Raw genomic sequence first — 18,863 nt, forward strand, 5'->3', positions numbered from 1 at the left:
TCTACTTTTTTCTAAACGGCCGCCACATTGACTACTGAACCGCCAGTTTATCAATCGCGCGCACTGTATAGTGTAATATTTGACCTCGTCCGCCACGTTATACTTTTCCCCTTCACTTACTGTTATTTTTGCATGGAGTGCACCTCCCTACATGCTGTGCGTAAAGTATAGTTTATTTACTCCTTATGCGTATATGTGGCGAGTCGTAAACAGGCACTTGGCCTACTTTTTCCCTTGGTTGTTTATTTCACTGACCTGGCAGGAATCGCCGCGGGTTTCTTGTACGTCCCTTTTATTCCACCGACACATTTTATACCATCATTTTTATCATTTGTGACGCTGTAATTACCTTTTTTTTTCGATCTTGAGAGAAACGATGAATTAGCTCGATTGGCAAAACACGCGCATATATCCATTTCCCGAAAATTACATATATATATTTACGTAGTATTTTGTCTTCCACAGGACCTACAGGCACATCTCCACTCTCTCCTCCTATCCCTGTATATCCATCAGCTCCTGTATACATAATTACCTCGTGCTCCATACTTTTCATTTTCGAATAATGAGGTTGTTTGGCAGCAAAAACACAATCCACGTCCCTCACCGGCCACCGCCACCTCATGCCGGCAGTCTTGTAGAGCAACAGACACCGTCAGCCAGCTCGACGCAGTATTCTGACCCGCCGCCAAACCCGCAGCATCCCATGTCTATGCCTACACGGGTTGGACTAGAGTGTCATAGCGACGACCATTCCTCATACTCTATGAGCCCGACCGAAAATGAAAACTCAACAAGCCCAAGCAGCCTCCATTACATTCTGCGCCAGGCACGGCAGCAGCAGCAGCGGCGGCGGCGCGGGCAAGAGTATGCAAATGGCCGGCAGCAACAGCGCCATCACTCCCACACACTGCCCTTTAAACTGCCATCGTGTATCAAAATTCCAGAGTGGCTTCATTTACCATGGAAGCGCATTTCCCTGGATGACGATGGCCCGCTGCCACTGTGGATGACATACACAATTGTCCTGGCGCTGTCCGTATCGTATTTCCTGGCATTCTTGGACCAGACCATCCTATCGACACTGACTCCGCGTGTGGCCAATGACCAGGATGATCTGTTCCAGACCACATGGGTGACGGCGTCGTACCTGGCATCGTTGAGCGCCTTCATGCTGCTGTATGGCAAGGTGGCGGAGATATTTGGGCCGCTGCCGGTGCTTATTGTCGCACTGTTGATATTCCTATGTGGCTCGGCGCTGACGGCGGCGGCAACGACAATGACGTGGCTGATTCTGGCGCGCGCCTTCGCCGGCATGGGCGCTGGCGGGCTTACTTCGATCACGCAGATAATGGCAGCCGAGATTGGGCCGTGGCGCGAGCGCGGGCAGTACATGGGCATTTTGGGCGCTGTGTTCGGGCTCAGCACAACAATCGGGCCGCTGGCGGGTGGCCTGGTTGCTGACAAGTGGACGTGGCGGTACTCATTCTACGTCAACGTGCCGCTTGTATGCTTGACTCTGATTGTGCTGCTGCTGCTGGTGCGTGTCAAGGCATATCCGCTGCCCTTCAGAGAGAAAATCGCCAGAGTCGATTTCTTTGGTGCTCTGATGCTGGTCACCGGCCTGATGCTGCTGCTGCTAGGCCTGAACTGGGGCGGCAGAGTGTACCTGTGGGTGTCGCCCGTGGTCATCATCTGCATAAGCGTTGGGCTGTTGCTGCTGGGCGTGTTCATCTTTGTTGAGCTGAAGCTGGCGATTGAGCCGATAATTGACCCGCGCCTTTTCCGTGTGCGCAACGTGGCCCTAATCATTCCCATTGAGGTGTGCGTGGGTGCCGTATTCTTCAATGCGATATTCAACCTGCCGGCGTATTATTCGTTCACGCAGAATAGCACCGCCTCGCAGTCGGGCGTGCACATGGTGCCTATAGCCTGTGGCGTGGTGGTGTGCTCGATTGTGTCGGGATGGCTGATTGCCAGGTACAACATGTACCGGCTAATAGCCTGGGTGGGGACAGTCTCATTGACGCTAGGTGCTGGTCTCTTGTGTCTGTTCGACGCCCACCTGAGCACTGCCGCACAGGTGCCAATCATGGCCCTGCTGGGGTCGGGCATTGGCTGCTGCATCCAGACGTTCCTGCTCACGGTGCAGGCCTCGGTGAAGCCAACCGACCTTGCCATCACGACAGCATTCGCGACGTTCTCGCAGATGAGCGGCGGCATCCTTGGGCTGGCCTTTGGCGGCGTGCTGTCGGAGAGCACGACAAAGCACCATTTGCTAAGGCTTATGAATGAGTATCCTGCTTATACACATCTCATCCGTGAGGCCAAGAACGACGTCAATGATCTGTGGAGCATGGACCTGCCGCAGCATATCCGCAACGGAATCATAGCCGCCTATATAAAGGGCTTGAAGCACAATTTAATTCTGTTCACGTGCCTCGGCGCAATCACCGTTGTGCTATCGGCATTCATCGACCGAGTGCCGCCGCCCAAATCGTCGCCTGGCAGTCTTGGGCACGCGCAGCCGGCAGAAGAAGTGGGCATTGATGAGGTGACAGTTGCTGGATTGCATCGGAGACACCATGGGTATGATGAGATCCAGGAGCTGCAGGCAATCGAGGCGCGGTCGCGCAACGCTGCGGAGCTGAGCCGGCGAGAATACGAGGAGGTGCTGCGGCTCGAGTGGTAGTGGTCTTGCGGGGGTGGGGGAATACACATTCAGTGCTGCTCCCCGCATTTGGTAATTGTATGTGCTCTAATGTGTGAAAAGAAAAATTATCGTCTTTTCAAAAATCCCATGTGACCAGGTGTGTAAAAAAAAAAGCCGATGCTACAAACAGTGCATCGATCGTACCTGGCAACAAAAATGGCAGTTTTCTCTCCACGCTCCGTTCTCTGCTCTCCTTTTCTAGTAAAAACTGTTTTTTCTCACACATTTTCCACCCCAATTCTAATTTCAAATGAACACACTCTCTCCCTCGGTCGTCGATGCCTCTGGGTGCACGCTGGAAGCAGCCTGTGCTGCTTCCGAGGCGTTGCTGAACAAGCAGCAGGTGGTCGCGCGACTGCGCCAATATCGGGAGCACTATACGACCGAAATAAGCCGGCAGCTGGAGCGCATCTCGGATATTACGCGGGCGCTCGAGTATCAGACAAAGGCCATGGGTGAAGGGCAGGGCCGGGCGGTGGCGGTTCTGCTGAGGTCGCTGAACAACGCGCAGGCGATGCTGCGCGAGGCGTTGCTGGCCCGGGACCGGCTGGACATGGAGATTGGCTCGTGGGCCAACACCACATATTGAGGCTACGGAAAAAGGGTGCCTGGATGCCATTCTGTACTTTTACGTTATTCACAGGCGTGTAGGTGAGTAACATTGTTGCGACAATACCCAGCGTCTTGTCACAGCCACTAGCAATAAATACCCCTATATTACCAAAATTTTACACACAATGTGAAGAATTATTCAGACGCCCCTGCTGCTGGTTGTTTGGGCGCAGGCTCCTCATGGGCGACTTGGCGTGAGGCTCGGACCATGTTGACATGGAGCGAGTCGGCAGGCATTGTAAGGCTGGTGGGCGGCTGGATCTCTGGGTCGATCTGAATTACCGCCGGCTGCTCAGTCGCTGCCATTTGTGTGTTCGACGCATGCGGCCGTGTCAGCTGCAGACTTGAGCTGTGACCCGACGAGCCAACTTGGTACGGGTCCTCATCCACGGGCAAAAGGTGGCCGTTGCTGTACCCGATGTGTGCCAGATTCGCGGGCTTCGGGATGCGTCTCGGATACGGCCTATCGGACAGAACCATGGGGTCAAACACAGGCGGGAAATATGTGCGGTACCCGAACCACCCAATGTAGCACCCCATGACCGATCCCGCCAGTACGTCGCTCCAATGGTGGTGGTAGTCAGCAGTCCGTGACACGGCGATCAGGGTAGCACAAAACAACGGCACATAAAATACAAGTGACTTGTACGCGTGGCCGCGCTGGTCATTGTAGCGGAAATGCGACGCCAGGTATAATGCCGTGAACGTCAGCCCGCAGAACGACAGCGACGCGTGGCCCGACGGGAAGCTTCGCATACCCTCGTGCAAGTACGACAGGTCCGTCTGCTGGCACACAGTGTAGTCCACCAGCTTCAGCGGCGGGTCCTTGTCGACCGATGGATTGCACCGCGCGATAAAGTCTGGGCGCGGCCGTCCACACGCATTCTTCAGCACGTTGGTTGCAATGTTGTTCAGGCCCATGGCCAGGAAGATGCCCAGCACTGCGCAGTGGAAGTCATGCCAGTTGCGTCGCCGGATTATCAGGAACAGAATGGCGCTGAGGACGGGCGAGGCGTAGCCAACAAGGGGCGGCACAAAATCAGGCACGTACGAGTAGTGGTGCGAGTACCGGATCGACCGGTCGTGTAGCGAGAACTCGCGGTGTCGAGGGCCCAGCGCCCCAAATGCTCCACCGCCTGCATTGACAATGACCACGATTATCCAGTCGACGATATACGACTTGAATAGGCGCCATCGCCGGTGCTTCTCCTCGGGGGGCGGCTTGAACACGTATCGGATGTCCTTGCGAGTCGGCATGCTAAAGTGTATTTGCCACTGCTTAGCCGGCTGCTCGGTCTTTGTGGTTGCCATAGGGGGAGAATAGCCTTAAAGTACAAAGTAGGAAATAAGATTGCGTAATTGCAAAGAGACAAGAAAGAGAAACAATGCAGCAGCCAGCTCTAGTGCATGGCTGCCACTCCTCTTTTATGCACATTAGGTGTTGGTGATGAGCGCACAGCAGCCCTAGGCATGCCCTTCTTCAGTTCTGAGCACAAGCTCCGTTGCTTTTAGTATCGGCTAGCCGGTCAAGTTTCTGAAAACGCCGTCAAACAAAGTCCGCACCATGGTGGGCCACCACCACCCGTCTGGCTCGTCCGGGAAACTAGACCACCCCAGAAACTTCTGGTGTGACGGAATTGCGGCCTGTCCGATCATATGATTTACTCGTATGCGCATGAGGGGCTTTGGGAGCCTTATTTTTGGGGGTGGAGGAGCCAGAGCAACAAGGTTTTTCTTGATCGAGATGTCGTTGACTTTGGCAAGGGCTGCTTATCGATCAAGAGACTGCAAAGATAACAGACTTTGCGTTTCGATGTCGATTCGGCGCGTGAGAAAGATAGTGGGGCTAGTGCCGAGGTGCATGTGCGGACGGAGAAATGCCGCTGGCCTGCTCCGCGCACAGGCGGACACGTGGAGCACAGCGGGTGAACACTGATGGGCGGAACACCGGGCCAGGCTACAAATTCCAGGCAATGCGTCTGGGTGAAGTGATCAGTAATCGCTTTTGAATATGTTTAGAGATGCATCGGGAGCCGACCACGACCGATGGAATGAGCGCTGCCTGCCAACAACCGGGGCAAGCCGTAGCTGCCAAGTCTAAAAGGACGTAGCCACCGTCCTTTGCCCAACAGCAGCTGTCAAGCGGAGCCCACCAGCCAATCTGCGGAGCCCGACAAAATGACCGGACCAATCGATCACCGCAGGCCGACCCCATGCGCAAATGGGCGCATCACTCTCGGTCGTGGGCTTTTGTGCGGCGGGTGTTTCACTGTGTCACCGAAATTTCGCCGTTTTGCTTCCCAAGCTGCGTATTAAAAATTTTCATCGTGCTTCAGCCGACTATAAAAACCCGCCTTCAGCCATGGCCCGCTTGCTTAGGAAAGGCTCTTTCTTGAACATGTTCAAGCGCCCCCTGCTGTATAATATCACCACCCACATGCCAGTCCAACTCCCCTCTCTCGATCTGTCCCCGCGGATGATCTGCGTGTCGCCGAGGTGCGACGGCACACGCAAGGCCGACCCGCAGACGCCGGTCAAGCTGGAGACGGGCCTCGCTACGCCACCCGAGTCACCGATTGCCACACGCATCCCCTCGTCGCTGGTACGCACAGCCTCGCTGCCGGGCGGCGTCCACGCGTCCAAGGGAGCATCCAGGGCGCGCGGCGGCCGCACCGGGGTGCCTGCGCCCGTGCCCTGGGAGCGGTTCAAGCAGCTGGTCGACGCGAAGAACCTGGAGCCGCTGGGCCGCAGCTACGAGTGCCAGGCGCGGTACGAGAAGCACATGGCGCGGATGCGGTGCGAGTACGGGTCAGTGGCTAATTTCCTGATCAAGCATGCCTTGGCCGACTTCATTGCCACCACCATGGCGCCTGGCTTTGCTAAGAGCGCGCCCATAGACACCAGTGACTTTTTGTTCCGCGTCAACGACTTCCCGTACTACCTGGCCGATGGGGTGGAGCACTGGGTTATGTGGTGCCGCAAGCGCCTGACGCCCGGGTTCGACGCTCCCGAGGCCGCCGTGCAGGCCATCCAGCTGAGGTTTGGCCAAGACGTCGAATGGCGGTATTTCGTCAATCCCGTCGCCAAGCAGAGTGTGCCGCAGCTCAGCCACGCCCACGTCTTTGTCAAGACTCTATAATCACACCTATATTACATTGTTCATAATACTTGCCTGCTCGCCATGTGCGATTCCACATATTGTTTCTGCTACGGTGCCAGGCGTACCGTCGGCATGCGGTCCTCGCTGTGCATACATGCCTGCACACAGCCTGTTCGATTGTGCTCTGCTAAGAATAGACAACAATCATTCGCCTGTCGACAGCTCTGCCCAGGACTGTGTCTGTCTGCCGGTGCGCAGAACCGTGAGCAGTTTAGGCAAGAGCGTCCTTGCATGCCTGCCCCCCGAATGCATCGAGAAAGACCAACAACACCATGGGGGAATGCGGCGCTGCTGAATGGGATGCCCACCACTGCTTCCGAGCGCTTTCGCCTTTGCTTTGCCGATGCAGACCGGGGTAACAACAATCAACGAGACAGCCCATCGTGAATGTGGCATACTCGGGTTAAGCTGACTTTGCCGAATCAATGGACGAGGGCCGGGCTTTTCGCTTTGTTGTTTCTTTTTCGACTGCCGCAATAGGGAAATGAGGGAGGCGTAGTGGACATGGGATATTAAATCCATACTGCCTTGTTTGCTTGGCGGTTTGCGGACCGCGGTCCAGCCCAACCCCCCCCCATCCCCACACAGTAGGCATGACAGTATGGATCCGGGTGCCGGCTCCACATTCAGACACGGGATAGCCAAAACAACGAAGCAGGCATTTCTAGAATGCAGAGAGGGGTTGATTTCTCTGGCGATAGGCCAAAAATACTGAGCTGCTGCCCCTCGCCCTGCCTCCCTCCCCTTTAGGCGATTGGCAGGTGCTCTTTGTAAACCAGTGGAGAGCCAAAACATGGGCTTTGGGCAGTATGCTGGCCAGTGTCTGATGAGCCTGCGATGCAGAAGGGACCTGGATCCAATTAACAGGCGATTTGCCAAAGTCTCTTTGCAGACGCCGGCCCACCCAAGCCACAGGTCGCTCTGACATCAGACAATGCTCATCCCAAATAGGGCAAAAAAGGTCCATGAATGCCGCCCTCCCGCCTAGTGAGGCGGGTTGTGGGCAAATTGGAATCTTGTGTCTGTGAATTCAGGTTCTTTACTAGACTGAAACAGCATATCCCCACCGTCTCGACAGACAAAGCGGCCACCAACCGGCAAGCCGCTGGCCAGCCTGGTGCGTATCATTGTTTTGTCACTATTGCATTCCCTCCTCCCCTATTGCAAGGAATTGCTTGCGGCTTTCAGAGCATTTGGTCAGGCTGTCTGGGAAAAAAAAGTCGGTGCATGAGGCTGGCACTTTTTTCTACTGAGGCTGGGAAACGTTGCCTCGTACGCCAGGAAACTGCCTTTCGCAAGAAACTCCAAAAAAAAAACAGGTTGCCTTTTCGGCATTTATATAAACCAAGCTCCCCATCCACCGCTTCCCCTCTTCCATTTCTTCGACCAAACCAACAACTTCCTTTTTCATCTCCAGAATCACCAACCATTTTCATCTTTGCATTCATCCATAGCTTGGTCTGGCCATCAAGTTCCCTTTCATTCACCCTGTATAAAAAAAGCCGTTGCATATGTCTTCGTTCAAGAGAATCGTCGGGTGGTGCATCCGGCACACCACAGCAAAGTCGCGCAGGCCGCGTCTTCTCGACAGGCTGCGCGGGCGGTCAATCGACATCGAGTACGATATGACCAGCGTCAGCAGCTCGCTTGCCAGCACAGACTCGGGCAGACTATCGTCGGACACACTGGTCTACACGGGCCGCACACGCGCATTTAGCGAGCCGGCGCCGGTGCGCGAGAACCGGTACTCATACTATCCTTTGACCGAGGCTGAGCGCCAGGTCATCGTCAGCCGCAGTCCGCCGCCAACAGGGCCCCGCAGGTGCATGTTCCCGGCCTTTGTCGAGATGGGCGGCTTGATGGAGATGTAAAGCCTGCCAAGTCCAACACCTACACTACACCATACAAAACGAAGCACTTTCGATTTCATTTTTGCCTGCTGGCCAGTACATAGTAGTCTTTATTATTTGTTTGCTATTCTCTTCTCATCCTTAGTTTCTGTCACATTTATTGTTGTAAAAAACTTGCATCTTCCCATCTCCACTCACGATGCTACATGACAGGGCTAATCGGGTACCGATCTGGGATGTACTCCGTATATCAATGACGTACATGACTCCAGATAATCTGGGTTGTGGCAGGGATACCCACATATTCCAAATTCGCGCATTTCATTTGCAGCGCTCTTTTTGAATAATTTTAAAATCACTCTTTCTGGACAATGGCGCTTCTACTTTTGCTGCGAGGCAATCAGGTTCAGCGCACTGCCGGCCTTGAACCACCCGATCTGGTCAGCACTCATGGTATGGTTGCAAAGAACAGTGTGGGATTCGACAACCTTGCCGTTCTGCACGCGATCGACAATAAGCGAGACGGTCGGGGTCGACTCGGAGATATCCTTGACGCCCTCGGTGCGCACGACCAGCTCGTGTGGGTTCTTGGTAAACAGGAAGTAGTCCTCGTCGGGGCGGGCAAAAACTAGCGGCAGAACACCTTGCTTCTTCAGGTTGGTCTCGTGGATACGCGCGAACGACCGGGCCACGACCATGTTACAGCCGAGGAAGCGCGGCTGCATGGCAGCGTGCTCGCGGGCCGAGCCCTCGCCGTAGTTGTAGTCAGCAATGACCAGCCACGGCACGTTGCTGTTCTTGTATGATGTGGCCACATCGGGGATGGTGCCCTCGGCCGGCTCCAGGCCATCAATAGCATTGCGTACCCAGTTGACCTTGCCGTCCAGCGCTGCGTTGGCTGCGCCAATCAGCGTGTTGCGGGCCAGGTTCTCCAGATGGCCCTTGTACTTGAGCCACTTGCCAGCAGCCGAGATGTGGTCGGTCGTGCACTTGCCCTGCACGGTGATGAGTACACGTGTGTCCTTGAACTCCTGGCCGTCCCAGGGCTTGAATGCCTCGAGCGACTGCAGGCGCTGCGAGGTCGGCGTAATCGGGATATGCATCTCGGGCTTGTGGTCCAACAGCGGGCGGTACTCGGCGCGCCCCGCCGCATAGCCTTCTGTGGGCAGCTCGTTGCCGGCGGGCGGCTCGAGTTTGAACTGGGAGCCATCGGCGGCCGTCAGCGAGTCGGTCAGAGGGTTGAACGACAGCCGGCCGCTGAGCGCAGCGCTCAGCACCATTTCCGGCGACGTCAAAAAGTTGAGCGTATTCGGGTTGCCGTCGTTGCGTGCACGGAAGTTGCGGTTGAAGCTCGACACGATCGAGTTCATTTCGCGGTTCTTCACCACCGGGTTCTCGTCGCGGTTCCACTGGCCGATGCAGGGCCCACAGGCGTTGGCAAGGACCTTGGCGCCAATCGCCTCGAAGGCGCTCTGGATGCCGTCGCGCTCCATGGTCGCTCGGATCTGCTCGCTGCCGGGGCTGACCAGGAACTCGGTGCCCTCAGCCACCCTGATGCCGTGCTTCGAGGCCTGGCGAGCCAGCGATGCGGCGCGCGACAGGTCCTGGTACGACGAGTTCGTGCATGAGCCAATAAGAGCCGCACTGACCTTGTCGGTCCATCCCTCCTTGGCCACCTGGTCCGACATCTTGGACCGCGCGGTGTACAGGTCTGGCGTGAACGGACCGTTGTAGCCCGGCTCAAGCTTGTCCAGGTCGATCTCGACAATCTGATCGTAGTACTTTGCGGGGTCAGCCTTGACTTGAGTGTCGGCGCTGAGGTACGCTGCCTGCTGGGCATTTGCGGCCTCAGCAATATCGGCACGCTGTGTGGCGCTCAAGTAGCGTCTCATCGACGCCGTATACGGGAATACCGATGTGGTAGCTCCAATTTCAGCACCCATGTTGCAGATTGTGGCCATGCCCGTGCATGACAGCGAGTCAACGCCTTCGCCAAAATACTCAACAATATAGCCGGTCCCGCCACGCACCGACAGCTGGCCAGCCAGGTTCAGAATCACATCCTTGGGGCTGCCCCACGGATTCATCTTGCCCTTCAGATGCACGCCCAGCACGCGTGGTGCCTTGAGCTCCCACGGAATAGCTGCCATGGCATCGACAGCGTCGGCACCACCAACGCCAATGGCCAGCATGCCGAGGCCGCCAGCATTGGGCGTGTGCGAGTCAGTTCCCAGCATCAGCGTGCCGGGTGCCGCGTAGTTTTCCAGGACAAGCTGGTGGATGATACCGCTTCCGGGCTTCCAGAACGCAATGCCGTACTTTTGCGACGCCGCCTGCAAAAACTCGTAGATCTCGCGGCTCGTCTGCCAGCTGCGCGCAACGTCCTTGTCGGCTCCCTCGTATGCCTCCACCAGATGATCGCAGTGGATCGATGTGGGCACTGCCGTCTGCGGCATGCCTGACAGCATGAACTGCAGAATCGCCATCTGTGCCGACGCGTCCTGCATGGCTACTCGGTCTGGCGACAGCTTCAGATACGTCTCGCCTGGCACCGGCGCGCTGGACATGGCCGACACGTCGTGCAGGTGGGCGTACAGGATCTTCTGCGCAAGTGTCAGGGGCTTGTTCTCGAGTATTGTCGAGCGGGCCTTGCCTAGCCGCTCGTTGAAGAGCGCGTAGTTGGGCACTGAGGCACGTGGCTGCGGGCCGGTCGAGGCAGCGCCAGATGCATACCGCCGGGTGATGTTGCGAAGCGCAGGATGTTGCCGTAGCATTATTTGCTTTGTGGGCTCTGAAAAAGCTGTAGAAGACTATTTTTGTGCGTGGTTTCAGAGATAAGATGCGCGTCTGGTACCTTGGACTGCTCGTTGCACATAGCCGATCCAATTCGGGCCACAGACTCCCGTTATCATGGCCCCATGTAAGTGACTCACTCGGCCATGTGTGTCTGTCGGGCTTCAGGGAGTCGATCTTGGGCAGCTGGGCCGATTATCTCCGATGGCCAGCATCAAATCAAACGATCAATCACCAGATCGGCGCACAGTTTTTTTTTTCTGCGCTGCTGCCCACGCCTTGCCCAGATTCGGCATAAATGCGTTGCCTCTGCGCGAAAGCGATCCGTTTCCTCCTCTTACTATTTTTCGTCGCGTATTCGCATCCATCACCGGTCCGAACGAATCCAAGGAAAATTAAAAATGGCCCCCCAGAAGTCGTCCAAGAAGAAGGTTGCTCCTCTGCCCTACAACGTCAAGTCGTCGAAGGGTGCCTCGACCAAGAAGTCGGACCCGCTCTTTGAGCGCCGCCCTCGCTCGTTCGGCATCGGCCAGGACATCCAGCCGAAGAAGGACCTGTCGCGCTACGTCAAGTGGCCGCAGTACGTCCGCCTGCAGCGCCAGCGCAAGATCCTGCGCATGCGCCTGAAGGTCCCCCCTGCTCTGAACCAGTTCACCCAGACCCTGGACCGCAACACCGCCGTCCAGCTGTTCAAGCTCCTGGCCAAGTACCGCCCCGAGACCAAGCAGGAGAAGCGCGCTCGTCTGACCGCCCAGGCCGAGAAGGTCGCCGCCGGTGAGAAGGCCGCCGAGACCGAGAAGCCCGTGGTCGTCAAGTACGGTATCAACCACATCACCTCGCTGGTTGAGTCCAAGAAGGCCCAGCTCGTTGTCATCGCCGCCGATGTCGACCCCATCGAGGTAAGAACCTGAAATTTCGTTGCTATGGGACGAGGCTGCGCCAGCAATGGCCAGCTTCAGTAGTGCATTCCACAACACTTCCTCCAGGCCTCGCCCTGCCTTCCTCACTCTTGTGGATGGGACGGGCGTCCTGAGCCGTGCTTGCGAAATGTGCAATGACCCCCATTTCATGACCAAATGCCTCGGCCATTCCGTGGCCTTGAGGACGAAAGCAAAGAGCGCATCGCCTGGTGTGCTCTTTTAGTAGTCGCGGGCCCCTCTTCCTCCCTTCTGGGCGGCGGAAGGGCAGCCCGTGTCTGCAATGACCCCCTTCTCGTCTCCCACCAGGGAAGCCCGAATTCGGGTTTCGCTGCGTGCTGGGGCTTGATGCACATGGTCATAGTTGTCTTGCTTTTCGATCGTTTGGGCGTGCTTGGGTTTTGTTGCTCGTTTGTGTCGCATAGCGCAGCCAGGACGTCGCAGTTGTTCACTTGGGTGGTGGAGTGCAGCGAGCACGCCCGCCGGGAAGGTAAGCAGATGGTAGAAACTCTTTTCCTAACTCCTTGTCATGTGTTCTGTCTAGATCGTCGTCTGGCTGCCCGCCCTCTGCCGCAAGATGGGTGTCCCCTACTGCATTGTCAAGGGTAAGGCCCGCCTCGGCACCGTTGTCCACCAGAAGACCGCCACTGCCCTGGCTCTTGTCGACGTCAAGGCCGAGGACAAGTCTTCGCTTGCTGCTCTTGTGTCGGCTGTCAACGCCAACTTCACCGAGAAGTCGGACGAGATCCGCCGCACCTGGGGTGGAGGTGTCATGGGCGCCAAGTCGCAGGCCAAGACCGCCAAGAAGGAGGCCGCTATTGCCCGCGAGATCGCTGCCGCCAAGATCTAAGCGTCTGCTGCCCAGTAACCTTGTCTTGTCGCCGTCGTTTCTCAATAAAACCCGGCTGGCATGCCTAACAGAACCTAGTGAAGAATGTCTTGTAAAATATAACCTCCTGAAAGAGTTCTACGACAGGTCGAATCCAGCCCCAGACTCAATAGCCGTGACGAGCTTCTCGCGCAGGACGCCGCGGGAGCTGTAGATCGGGAGCTTCAGCAGGTTGACGCAGGTCGATGCACTGGGCAGCCGCGCATTCTGCTCCTCCGACGGCCGGAGAATCAGGCCGGTGTTTTCGCCGCCGTCATCGCTGCTGCGAATGCAGAACCTGGGCGTGAGCTCTCCAAAGCCCAGCAGCGGCGGGCGCTCGCAGCTGGTCGCAAACCTGCACAGCTCGCTGCGCTGGCGCTCAGTCAGGTCGTGCTCGACGACGCTCCAGAAGTTGACAATAGTCGGGTGCTTCGTGGCAGCCGCCTTGTAGGCGCCCTCGTACACGGTGTTGCGCTTCCAGTCGTCGATGTCGATGGCATTGGCGTTGCCGCACAGCAGGTGCGAGAGCTCCAGCGGCGACGCAAACAGGAGCGTGAGCCACACGGGCGGAATCACAGAGTGCAGGCCGGCGACGAAGGCGTTGACTGGCGCGTCGATCTGCTTGACCAGCCGGTACTGCGCCACCAGGTCCACATACAGGAGCCGGTTTTGCGAGGTGACCTTGAGCCGGTCGCCACGCGGAACCAGGGGCACTGTGCGCGTCTTGCCGTTGCGCGTGCTGCCGGTGATCGTGAAGTCCAGGCCAAAGACCTGGTAGATTTCGTCCTCATCGCTGTCGTCGTCGTCCGACTGCTGTGTGGCATCGCCGACTGGGTAGTTCTTGAGATTGACTAGGCCGCGGTACAGGTCCTCGTCGAGGGTCGGCAGGTCGTTGAAGCCCGGCAGCTGGTTCATCCAGCGGATCAAGAAGAACAGCGCGAACGGCGCATCCACCAGCACACCCTCGTACAATGCCTTGCCGATCACAGCGCCCAGGAACCTCAGCTTGTCGAGCGTCAGTATGCGCTGCTCTGCGTCATCCAGGGCACTGGGGCTTGGATAAATGTTGTTCTGCGGTGTTGTGTTGAACAGTCCGAGCTTGGGATCAAATGCCTCGCGGACGAGGCTCGTCAGAAACTCCTTGAACACGCCGCCACCGTCAATGCCCGCCTCGGGCATCCCGTACCGGTCGATGAACTCGATGTGCATGCGCCGCTTGAAGTTGTCGCTGCGGCTCAGCCGGTTGTCTGGATTGGTGCCAGGAGCCGGCAGCACCGGGCCGAATCCAAACGGATCCTCGGCCACCTGCTCGTCGCTGCGCCGCTGCTCAAATTCCTCGTCGGCAGCTTCGCCATCCAAGCCCAGCATTCCGTCCAGGGGTCCGAACCCGGTGCGCATTGCCTGCCGGAACCGCTCAGCCGGACTCAGCTGCGGCCGGGGCGCCACCGGGTCGTCGTCCATGCCATGCACTGGCCTTCCACTCAGCACTGGATACAGCGCGCGGAACCCGTCGTTGAAGATGCTCCCGCGCCTGACAGTAGCCCGGGCCACCGCCATCATACCCATTGGCGATGCGTGGATGGCACTGCCCAGGCTCCCAAGCCCGAGTCGCCCGCGGTCCTTGTTGACTAGCGCATGGAACAGTCGCACGCGGTCGTTGAACGGCACAACAAACGGGATGTAGCGAAGGATAGCCACACGGGGCGCCAGCATCGACGAGTCGGTGCGCTGCCGCCGGTTGCGCGCCAGCCCAGAATACGTGCTGACCAGCCAGTCAAGCCGCCCGCTGCGCCGGGGCCCAATGGCAGGAGCCAGGGCTGCCGAATTGTCTTCACTGTCAGAGCTCATTTCCTCGTCGCTGTCCGACTCGTCGTCACTGTCGTTCTCGTCACCGCCATCAAGCGACGCAGGGTCGGCATCGAACGCCGGATCCTCAACCACGCGGTCCGCAAACGACGACATATCCAAGAGGCTGGGCGGCACGAGCCAGAACCCCTCTTCCACGAATGGATGGCGCGTGTCGCGGGTAAACAGCTGCCGCGTCAGATCCGTTGCTGTATCGCGGACTCGGGTCAGATCCCCGTCGGTGGTCTGCGACCAGTGCAGACAGAACGCAATATTGCGACACACCCTTGCAATCGTCTTGATGTCAGCGACCGGCAGCGACATGTTCTGTCGGAACAGCTCGTCATCCCCCAGTGTCTGCAGCTGGTGGTTCAGCACCTCGCATAGCAGCTGGAATGACACCAGGTTGTGTGCACGGATCGTGTCGATTTTGACCCGGTCGCCGGCAAAGTGCTCGAGGAAAAGCTGGTCATGGATGCATGAGCGCCAGCCAACTGTCCGCACATCTACAGCCTGCAGGAGATTGTCAAGCACAGCATTACGCACAGTGTTGCCCCACCTCTGAATGAACACGAGAAGCAGCTCTTGCGCCTCACTTGCGATACTGGATGGGACTTTGGAGCTGCACGCACGCACTAGCATCTCGAGGATCTGGACCGAGAACACACTATGCAGCCACCGCAAAGCATTCACATCTACTGACTTGGCCACAGCCAATTTGCCCGCCGCTGAGCCATGCTTCGCCTTGACTTCAAACAGCTCGCCATTAGGGATCAGCCGTGCGCATGCAGCACATGCCCGGACAAACGACTCTGATAGCACCGATACCGTCTTTTCTCGCGCAATATGTGGTAGCAGGAACGCCGTCAGGTTGCCTAACATGCTGGTAGCCAGAAGCGATGCTTGCCATACCGTGTCGCTCGATGCTGCAGCAGCAAACGCACCAGTCGGCAGGCGCTTGATTTCCTCGTGCTCGCGCTCCATGATTGCCTGCACCTGGCTAGCGACCCCTGCCCATGGAATGCGGCTCTTGGTGAACGTGGTGACGCCGTGCACGCCGATTCTGTTGGGAAGGCCCGGAACCCCCATCACTGAACGAGTAAACTTGGGCACTGCCAGCTCCTGCATGCCACTTACTTCGAATGGCAGCACCAGCAGCTGGGCCGCAATGCCTACTCCATTGCTCGACGACCTGCGCTCAGGGCCAGAAATGTATCCCACCAAGTACTCGTACAGGCCCTTGTGCTGTATCAGGTTCCGCAATACCAGACGCTCGGTGCGGGACCCGGTCCCTGTTAAGCACGCGCTGAGCAGCGACTTTAGCACCATATCGTCAGCAGGAAGATCCGCAGCCGGCACTGTCATTGCAGATTTCAGCAGCCACGCCAGCAGCACTGCCCACTCCTGCTCACTGGGCAACCCCGCCGCACTCTCAGCTCCAATAATATGCCTGTATTCCAGCGACGAATTGCCAAACAGCCACTCAAGCACCCTGCAAAGCGAAGCAATATCCTCTTGGCTGCACCGGTTGAAGTACGCAGCAAAATCTGCCAGCCGCGCGTACGTCATCGCACGATCCTGCTGCTTGTTAATCTGCCAAAAGTCCCAGGTCTCACGCATGTGCTGCCGCCACAGCTCTGTTGCCCGCGTCCCACGCCAGAATTTTTGTATAGTCAGCGCTGCCTGCTGCCGGTGCCGCTCTACCTCGCGCTTCTGCCGCTCCTCCTGCGCTTTGAGCAAGGTTGCCTGTGCATTTGAGCGCTTGGGGTCGTTCCGCCGGTTGCCGCCCAGGTTTATATTGCGCTGCCGCTTAAAGTCGCCCTGGAAGCTGAACATTTCCACTACCCGTACCTGTAATTTCTATGAATTTGAATAATTGCTGGAAAAAAAAAAAAGAAACGCGGGAAGCGGGGCTGTGGTTTGAACGCTGCTTTTGCCCGATGACACCTTTGCACACAAAAAGCCTACAGTGGATGTGCTGGTGACGTGCGAGCCGCGAGCTGCAATACTTTCAGCTCGCTTTGCAGCTGTGAGCGATTTGTTTCGATGCCAAGTAGAGTAGCATTAGCCAGTATCGGTATGCGTTCTCGGGATGATGGTAGCGTGCATTCACAAGGGCCAGACAAAGCGCATGGCTGATTCGGTATCGCCGCAGCTGCAGCACCCAGGCACCAGCTTTCCAGACTGTATGCGAAGACTACTGGTTGTTACCCGACTTGACAGCTGGCCCAGGCGAGCAAACCATGGCCAATCGTTGGTGCACTTCCTCATATCGCATTCCGCTGCGTCTTCGGCAAGCGCCCCGTGTGGTGATCACAAGGTATCTGACACACTCTACCACCTCGACTCAGGGATGGCGATGCTGCGGCCAAGCAACGCCTTCTTTATGGCACCAGTGCAACTTCGTCATGAGTCAACAGTGGAAATGGCAGCATTTCAAGGGGAAAGGCAAATGGCTGGTGATCCCGCCTGTGTACCAGTCACACTCAGTGGCCCAGCTGCGCACCAAGAAAGTTCCCCAGAAAATACCGCTCGCTGACTCCATTACCAGGAACTCACAGCGCATCCCTAGATAAGGTAATGCTGAGGATTCCCTATCGTCCAAAACAAGCCACTGGGTATGGCCGCAGCACAGCGCCAAAAACCAAGAAGGCAGTCCAGGAAAGCCCAGCCCACTGGATTTGTAAGCGGGAAAAATAACGCACAATCCACCATGAAAATTATGCATATTTCCTGCAAGTTGCCTTCCGTGGTTGACTGGCCATACTCACTCATGTATGAACATCTTTTTTTCGACCAGCGGATGGGCACGGGGCTACCAGTGACAAATACATTGAGCCAGCAGGGGGTATATAAGGGCGTGCTCAGGACTCCATCGCATCAGGCCGTCTCTTTCATCAGTACACAAAACAACACTACTCTTTGATACAGCTACATCGCCAACAACACCTCCCTTTATTAAAACTACGTCAACAACAATGGCATTCCTCTTCAGAACCTCTTCTCGCCAGTCGGATCGGACTCTGTACAGCGCCGATGCTGCACCCACATCCGCCAAGAACAATGCCACTCCCAGCAGGCACTCCAACCAGAGCAGCAGCATCAGCACCATTGGCGAGGCAACAATTCTCGGTCAGAAGGTGCCTGAGAACGGACTCCAGTACGGCAGCATAACGCTGGCCCCATTCAAGCAGAACAACACTGCCATCATGTTCCTGTGAAAGGAGCCAATCTATTCTTTTCTTTTCTGTAACATTAGCTAATGAACATACTTTTCCAAAGCCTCCAAACACCCGGAACAGATCCCAGCAAGAGTTTGTGTAGCGCATGTTGGTGACCCCATATCACGCTGGCCGCATATGACGATCACGAAAATTGCCCGGCCAGTCTTTCGGACAGGCCTGTTCAGAGCATCTCAATCTTACAAATACGTTTACTTGGTTCATCATGTCGCAGAAACAAGGCATGGCCGCGGGCGATCTACAGGCTGACAAAACACCGTCTGCCAGGGGCACAGCCGATATGCTGCGGGAGCTGCAGACCAAGCTGGAAACCTACGACAACCTGGAGCAAGAAATCGCCAAGCTCGCCCAAGAGCAAAAAACGTTGGAGAACTACGTCGCCAATATGATGTCGTCCACTGTGTTTACATAAGTACGAGAGGAGCGGGGAGGGGTGTTCGGCCAAAAGGGAGCAAACGCGAATCGCACACCTTTTCTGGGCTGCGCCCTGTGTTTTTGTGCGCAGCCCAACAAGAATAGGATTTTTCTCTTTGAGGTGGTCTGGTTCGAACCATTTTCTCTTTCTGTTTTTCTTTTTATTTTGAGCTTTAATTGCAACACCGTGCTTTCATTACAACACAGGCAAATTCACAGCCAAGAATGGCTCGCGCAAGGTAGGTACGGCTAGAGACACATAAACTGAGGCGCTACGCATAGTGTTTATGAGCTAAAGCTAATTCTTACCTTAGCACCAGGACGCACAAGCAGGTCAATTACACCGAGAAATTTGTTGGCGACAGCGAAGAGTCGGACTTCCAGGTGTCTGATGCCGAGTAAGTACACACGACACATGTGGACAAAATGGCTCTAGGGAGGAAAGCGGT

The 18,863-nt window shown here is 56.6% G+C and overlaps 7 protein-coding genes across 7 annotated transcripts; 3 read left to right on the forward strand and 4 right to left on the reverse strand.

Annotated features, from left to right (window-relative positions):
* Positions 1–1,009: 1,009 nt before the first annotated feature.
* DL89DRAFT_223579 (MFS general substrate transporter) lies at positions 1,010–2,692 on the forward strand (the record flags this gene model as incomplete). Its single annotated transcript, XM_040884647.1, has 1 exon — positions 1,010–2,692. The coding sequence occupies one exon, from the start codon at positions 1,010–1,012 to the stop codon at positions 2,690–2,692; it is 1,683 nt and encodes a 560-aa protein (XP_040743319.1).
* Positions 2,693–2,740: 48 nt separating this feature from the next.
* DL89DRAFT_163914 (uncharacterized protein) lies at positions 2,741–3,682 on the reverse strand. Its single transcript, XM_040883706.1, has one exon. The coding sequence runs from the start codon at positions 3,330–3,332 to the stop codon at positions 2,790–2,792; it is 543 nt and encodes a 180-aa protein (XP_040743320.1). The 5' UTR covers positions 3,333–3,682; the 3' UTR covers positions 2,741–2,789.
* DL89DRAFT_246800 (PAP2-domain-containing protein) lies at positions 3,412–4,816 on the reverse strand. Its single transcript, XM_040885112.1, has one exon. The coding sequence runs from the start codon at positions 4,634–4,636 to the stop codon at positions 3,461–3,463; it is 1,176 nt and encodes a 391-aa protein (XP_040743321.1). The 5' UTR covers positions 4,637–4,816; the 3' UTR covers positions 3,412–3,460.
* A 904-nt stretch (positions 4,817–5,720) lies between these two features.
* DL89DRAFT_267811 (uncharacterized protein) lies at positions 5,721–6,503 on the forward strand. Its single transcript, XM_040887675.1, has one exon. The coding sequence runs from the start codon at positions 5,763–5,765 to the stop codon at positions 6,462–6,464; it is 702 nt and encodes a 233-aa protein (XP_040743322.1). The 5' UTR covers positions 5,721–5,762; the 3' UTR covers positions 6,465–6,503.
* A 2,035-nt stretch (positions 6,504–8,538) lies between these two features.
* On the reverse strand, positions 8,539–11,316 carry DL89DRAFT_163948 (aconitate hydratase). The gene has a single exon (XM_040883707.1). It carries the CDS (start codon positions 11,107–11,109, stop codon positions 8,716–8,718), a length of 2,394 nt encoding a protein of 797 aa, XP_040743323.1. The 5' UTR covers positions 11,110–11,316; the 3' UTR covers positions 8,539–8,715.
* A 183-nt stretch (positions 11,317–11,499) lies between these two features.
* DL89DRAFT_235643 (L30e-like protein) lies at positions 11,500–12,877 on the forward strand (the record flags this gene model as incomplete). The annotated part of the gene is made up of 2 exons (XM_040884961.1): positions 11,500–12,027; positions 12,590–12,877. Coding segments are annotated over exons 1-2 (786 nt in total), but the record flags the coding sequence as incomplete, so codon positions are not given.
* Positions 12,878–12,965: 88 nt separating this feature from the next.
* Positions 12,966–14,629, reverse strand: DL89DRAFT_235644 (HECT-domain-containing protein; the record flags this gene model as incomplete). Its single annotated transcript, XM_040884962.1, has 3 exons — positions 12,966–13,636; positions 13,685–14,147; positions 14,409–14,629. The coding sequence occupies 3 exons, from the start codon at positions 14,624–14,626 to the stop codon at positions 13,013–13,015; spliced, it is 1,305 nt and encodes a 434-aa protein (XP_040743325.1). The 3' UTR covers positions 12,966–13,012.
* Positions 14,630–18,863: the final 4,234 nt, after the last annotated feature.

The sequence above is a fragment of the Linderina pennispora genome, assembly GCF_002104995.1.
Source record: "Linderina pennispora strain ATCC 12442 chromosome Unknown DL89scaffold_7, whole genome shotgun sequence".
NCBI lineage: Eukaryota > Fungi > Kickxellomycota > Kickxellomycetes > Kickxellales > Kickxellaceae > Linderina > Linderina pennispora.

Excerpts from the sequence above, each read along its gene's own strand:
- DL89DRAFT_163914 (XM_040883706.1), bottom strand. The coding sequence starts at position 3,332 with ATGGCATCCAGGCACCCTTTTTCCGTAGCCTCAATATGTGGTGTTGGC.
- DL89DRAFT_267811 (XM_040887675.1), top strand. The coding sequence starts at position 5,763 with ATGCCAGTCCAACTCCCCTCTCTCGATCTGTCCCCGCGGATGATCTGC.
- DL89DRAFT_246800 (XM_040885112.1), bottom strand. The coding sequence starts at position 4,636 with ATGGCAACCACAAAGACCGAGCAGCCGGCTAAGCAGTGGCAAATACAC.
- DL89DRAFT_163948 (XM_040883707.1), bottom strand. The coding sequence starts at position 11,109 with ATGCTACGGCAACATCCTGCGCTTCGCAACATCACCCGGCGGTATGCA.